The following is a 6,059-nucleotide window of genomic DNA, read 5'->3' on the forward strand; positions in this document are numbered from 1 at the left end:
GACACGCTGGCTGCACTTCCTCCTGGACAGATTTGTTCTTTTGGCAGTTTGTGGGAAATCTTAGTACTCATCTCCAACATCACAATTCAAAGGCATCGATTCCTCTGACATCTTTACCATTGTCCAACTCTCAGGTACAAGTTAGAGATTATTTTATTGTGAATTACTGGGTTTTCACAGCCTAATTTTCAGAAATATTGTCAGGCTTTTCTTCATGATCTAAAATTTTTAGCTCTCAATAGAAAAGAAGACAGAATTATGAATTCAAAATTGAAATTAGATATGAAAGAAAAAAGACATGAAAGAAAATCTTAAGAATGACAAAAAAGGAGGTAACAAATGTTAAAAATGAATACAGTTATGGATTGAACTGTGTGTGTGTGTGTGTACATATGTATATTCTAATTCCTGTACGTGTAAATAGGGCCTTGTTTGGAAATAGTTGCTCTTAAGCCTAATACAGATACAGAAAAAGCCTGACAGATACAAACACACAAAGACAAACGCAGAGGGAAGACATGCTACGGAACTCCTGTGAAGTCTGACACACAGGATCTACCTCTCTCTGCCTAAAGCCTTGCCCTGAATTCAGACATAACCTCCAGAACTGAGGGAAAAGAAAATACACACTTTTTAAACCCACTCCTTTGTGATTTCTTTCTGTTCTAGCAGCACTAGGTAACTAAACAGACTAAGCATCATAGAATCCAGGGGGAAAGAAGTAATATTTTTATTATGTTTCTGACATGCCTTTGTATGTGTCCAGCATACCAAAAAACTTTCTTATCAAGTCAATTCCATCTCATGGGAACCCTCCTTGGGTTTCCAAAGCTCTAACCCTTTAAAGGAGACGATCTATCTTTCTCTCAAAAAGGGCTGGTGGACACCAGGGCACCGATGTACCAGATGTTTAACGAATATACTAACTTATGGTTGAATGCTTTACGATCATTTAGGTGACACTTGTTTGTCATCACTACTTTGATAAGCTATAAAAATAACCCAGAGGACTCTGGTGGCTTAGTGGTATGGCGTTGCACTGGCAATCCAAATGCAGACAATTCAAATCCACCAGCTGCTCTATGGGAGAAAGATAGGCAATCTCCTTCCGTGTGATCGACTGCCTCTGAAACCTGCTGGAGGGTTAGCTGTGAGTTGGTTTGGACTCGATGAAGCCTAACAGCAACAACTTAAAGACAATTCCATCTTTTCTCTTGCATGGCTAATCAAAATTTGGGTTTTGATAGTTTGTATACATAAAAAAATTACTTTAGCCTACAACCAGAAGATAAAATAGATGAATGGGACCTTCTAAGAATCAAATCCCTATGCACATCCAAAAACTTCTCCAACAGGGAAGCCACTGACTGGGAAGAAGTATTTGGTAATGACATATCAGATAAGGGACTTATATCCAGAATTTATAAAATACTTGAGCACCACAACAAGATAAAGGTAAATAATCCAATAGAAAAATGGGCACAGGATATGAACAGACACTTCACCGAAGATGACATTCTGATGGCTAACAAGCACATGAAGCAATGTTCAAAATCCCTAGCTCTAAGAGAGACGCAAATTAAAACAACTATGAGATAGCATCTCACCCCAGTCAGAACAGCAAAATTTAACAGAACAGCAAGCAACAAATGCTGGCGAGGTTGTGGAGAAACTGGAACCCTTGTTCGCTGTTGGTGGGAATATAAAATGGTGCAACCACTGTGGAAAGTGGTATGGTGCTTTCTCAAAAAGTTGCAAATAGAGATACCATTTGACCCAGCAATTCCACTACTGGGAATATACCCCAAAGAGACCATAACTGACATCCAAGCAGATATATGCACACCCATGTTTATCGCAGCTTTGTTCACAATAGCAAGGAGTTGGAAACAACCTAAGTGACCATCAACAAATGAATGGATAGAGAAGCTGTGGTATATTCACACAATGGAATACTAGGCTGCATTGAAAAACAAGGAACCCATGCAATATTATTCAAAATGGGTGACTCTGGAAGACATTATGCTGAGTGAAGTATCTCAGTCACAAAAGGACAAATACTGTGGTGCATACTGTTGTAAAACAGGACTGACCTTGGGGTTGGGAAGAGACTGAGAAAGATGGTTTTACTAATGTACACTGCATTGAAACAGATGAGGGAGAAAACTGTTTAAAAGGGGTACATGACTAGGTATTTTTGTCATGACAGGAGTCTAGAGCAAAGGCTACATGGTGGAGTGGACCTGGGGGAGGGTTTGTAAAACAATGAAAGAATTTTTCTTTCACTTTTCCAAGAGGGTAGTGTATTAGGGGGAAGGGTTGGGAAGGGAGAAAAGTTCAACAGTCAATGAATGGAAATCCGAAGTCTCTGTAAATTTTTACTGAAATTAATAATAAATTTAAATAAAACAAAAACAAAGTTACTTCACAAATTGATACCTTTGGTATTTGCAGTACTACGTCAAACATGGGAAGACTGATAAGTTTTCTCTCTTATTATCCCATCAATAAATGAAAATTAAAATGTCTATTGACCTACATTATATAGCATATTCCTAACAGAAAAGGATTTACTTTGTCTTGGCATGGATAAGAACGGAATGCTTTTCCACAGTTATTCTTTTCTTTTTTCCACAGTTATTCCTGAGTGCAAGAATTTTTCATAGTCTAGCTTCAGAAACATTAGCATGTCACCTCTTCTTCTCCTTTTCTCCTCATTTCTGGTGCCCAGCATGCTAGAACATGTGTATTTCTCATTCATATCACAGCTTTACATCACTATGTGCCTTCTGGCCATGTTAGGGCACTGGGTAAGGCAGCATGATAAGAATGAACCCAAATTAAGGTTACCCTCAACTTGACAACTTGACTCCCTTTATTCAGGACCTAAAATGACTTCAGCCTCTCCAGCACCAGGGCTAAAAGTGAATAGAAACAAAGAGATGGATCGTGATAAAGATATTTTCTTTTCACAAATCTGACAAAAAATACATGATCCTGTGAAGGCCCTGGCTGAACCCATCTCCCACCTCAGAAACTTGACCTTCCTTCTGCAAGGGTGGATTTGGAAGTATTTTTCACTAGTTTCACAGGAAATTCATTTCTAGGACGTGGGACCAAGTGGAACTTGTTCTGGATACAGTGAAGATTTTTAAGTGCATCACTTACATTAAAAGCCTCCGCACTTTCTATTAAGCTGATCCCAATCTAATATGCTATGAGTGAAGACATGGCTTATGAGTGACAGCAAGCAATATGGCCCCAAGTAGGAAAAAAAGGATCTTTAATATATAGTACCCTAAACCAGGCTGCTCCTTGGAGGCAAGGATTCTGAAGCTTCATCTGACATACTTTGGACATGTTGCAAGGAGAGACTGCTCCTTGGAGAAGGATGTCATGCTCAGGAGGGTAGACGGACAGCGCAGGAGAGGAAGACCCTCGATGAGATGGATTGACTCAGTGACTGGGGTAATCAGGGTAGGTGTGTCAGAAACAGTGAGATTGGCACAAAATAGAGCAGAGTTTAGTGCTATTGTACATAGGGTGCTATGAGTCACAGATGACTGGACAGCACATAGCAACAACAACCCTAAAGTGTTTGCTGCAGAAGCTGAAGGTGTTAGTCTTCAAGATGGATTGAAGCTCAACATCAAGAAGACAAAGATTCTCACCACTGGGTAACCAGCAGCACCATGATAGATGGAGAGGAGATTGAGGTTGTTAACAATTTCAGCTTGCTTGGCTCCACAATGAACACTCTTGGCACTAGCAGTCAGGAAATCAAAAGACAAATTGCACTGAGGAAATCTGCTGTGAGGGACCTCTCCAAAGTCCTAAAGAGTAATAATGTACATTAAGGTGTCCCCGTTCCAGGTCATTGTCTTTGTGACTATTTGCTATGTATTAGATAGCTGGACAATGACTAAGGATGACAGAAGAATAGCAGTCTTTGAGTTGTGATGCTAGAGAAGAGTATTGAACATACCCTGGACCACAAAGAGAACAACAGATCTGTCTTGAAGAGGTTAAAATCAAGTTTCTCCTTGGAGGCAAGAATTTTTAAACTCTGACTCACATACTTTGGGCAAGTGGCCAGGAGAGACCGGTCCTTGAAGAAGGACATTATGCTTGGAAGGATGGAGGGACAGTTTAGGAGAGGAAGACCTGGATTAGAAGGATTGACACAGTAACTGGAGTAATGGGGGTAGGTGTGCTCGAGTTAGTAAGACTGGGTCAGGATAGGGCAGGGTTCAGAACCATTGTACATAAGGTCACTATGAGTCGATGGTGACTCAATGGCACATAACAACAACCACCACCTTGTCATCTTTGTAAAAAAAAAAAAAGCAATTAATCATTTGGCAATAGGGAGCATCCCAAAATTAGAATGATGAGGAAGTCTGAGTTTACACAGTAATGTGGCCACAGAAGCTAAAACAGTTATACAGTCATTTATACATGCCAGAAGAGCATGGCTGCTACCTGGTTTCTTGGGACAACAGTTTAAGATGCTAATAACTTTTAGAACTAGCAGCAAGCTTATTTCAGTAGATTTGTGTCTAATCATCAGTTCCTGTTCATTCCTGCATTCCAGACAAGCCGACAGAGGCTACTTGCCTCTACTCAGCAGGCACAGGCTCCACCTGTGTCCTGAAAAACTGTAGAATTTGTCTTCCTAAGGAAACGAACATTTAAGTGAAGGATTTTGAAGGACATCTTAATAAACCTTTGAAAAATCAACTAAAACCATCCACCCTTCTGGAACTCTCTGTTCCCTTCTGAACACATTAACCCATATTTCTTTTGTTACACTCAGTTTCCTGATCATGAAACATTGGTTAACAGCACGTCACTCTATGGAGTAAAATATTAAAACTCCTGATCATAAATCACTGGTTGAATAGTAGATGCCTAGTATTGTTTTTAGGAAGCTCTGGTGGCCTAATGGCAAGGAACTACACTGCCAAACCAAAGGCAGGTAGCTTTGAGCCACCAGCCGCTCTGCAGAAGGAAGATGCGTGGTCTCCTCGTGTTGGATTCACTACCTCTGAGAACAAGCTGGAGGGTCAGCTTGGAGTCGGTTCCAACTTCATGGCATTTAACGAGAAGTGTTGTTTTTATCAATCTCTATTTATGATTCCTTTCATCATTATACACTATGACACCTTCTGCCAGGCAAGGTGATCGTAGAGAGGATTAAACCAGGCTGCTCCTTAGAGGCAAGGATTCTGGGGCTTCGTCTGACATACTTTGGACATGTTGTAAGGAGAGACAGGTCTTTGGAGAGGGACATCATGCTGGGTAGAGTGGAGGGACAGCACAGGAGGGGAAGACCCTCTATGAGGTGGATTGATTCAGTGACTGGGATAATCGGGATGGGAGTGTCAGAGGCAGTGAGATTGGCACAGGATAGAGCAGGGTTTAGGGCTGTTGTACATGGGGTTGCTATGAGTCGCAAACGACTCAACGGCACATAACAACAACAACAACAATAACCCTTTGATTGGTTCCACCAACCCCACTGCCATCAAGTAAATTCTGACTCAGGGTAACTACAAAACACAGTGGAACTGCTCAAAAAATTTCCAGAGTCTTTACAAAAGTAGATTACACTTTTCTCTCTTAGAGTGGCTAGTGGGTTCAAACAGCCAGCTTTGTGATTAGCAGTCAAATTCTTTAGCCACTGTGACACAAAGGATGATTTGTGATTGGTTAGTCACATTTCATTTTCCTTTCAATCTGGGAAAGTTGGTCACCGAGTGCTAAACTGGCTTCTCCTAATGGGATGCGTGTTGCTCACTCATGCTGATAAGTACTTCTAACCCATGCTAACTCATTCTGGTCAGGAAAACTTGTGTTAGTTTTGAGTCTGTATAAAACTCTTAAAAAAAAAAAGTTGGGGGAACTTTCCAGAACGCTTCTGCTCCCCCCACACCAGTCTCGCCAGCTCAACGGCTATAGAAAATGGTGAAGGAAGCCACTTACTATGATGTTCTGGGGGTCAAACCCAATTGCCACCCAGGAAGAGTTGAAAAAAGCTTATAGGAAACGGGCCTTGA

At 41.0% G+C, this 6,059-nt stretch overlaps 1 protein-coding gene across 1 annotated transcript in view; it reads left to right on the forward strand.

The window, feature by feature from the left end:
• The first annotated feature begins 4,198 nt into the window (after positions 1-4,198).
• The window catches only part of LOC102857848 (dnaJ homolog subfamily A member 1-like), a 2,976-nt gene continuing 1,115 nt past the window's right edge, over positions 4,199-6,059 (forward strand). Inside the window, exons 1-2 of the mRNA XM_006894050.1 lie at positions 4,199-4,204; positions 5,939-5,967. Of these exons, the coding sequence (XP_006894112.1) occupies positions 4,199-4,204; positions 5,939-5,967 (35 nt within the window). The remainder of the gene's footprint in view (positions 4,205-5,938; positions 5,968-6,059) is intronic.

The sequence above is a fragment of the Elephantulus edwardii genome, unplaced genomic scaffold, assembly GCF_000299155.1.
Source record: "Elephantulus edwardii isolate Elephantulus edwardi_28Jun2011 unplaced genomic scaffold, EleEdw1.0 scaffold00133, whole genome shotgun sequence".
In the NCBI taxonomy this organism is placed as follows: Eukaryota; Metazoa; Chordata; class Mammalia; order Macroscelidea; family Macroscelididae; genus Elephantulus; species Elephantulus edwardii.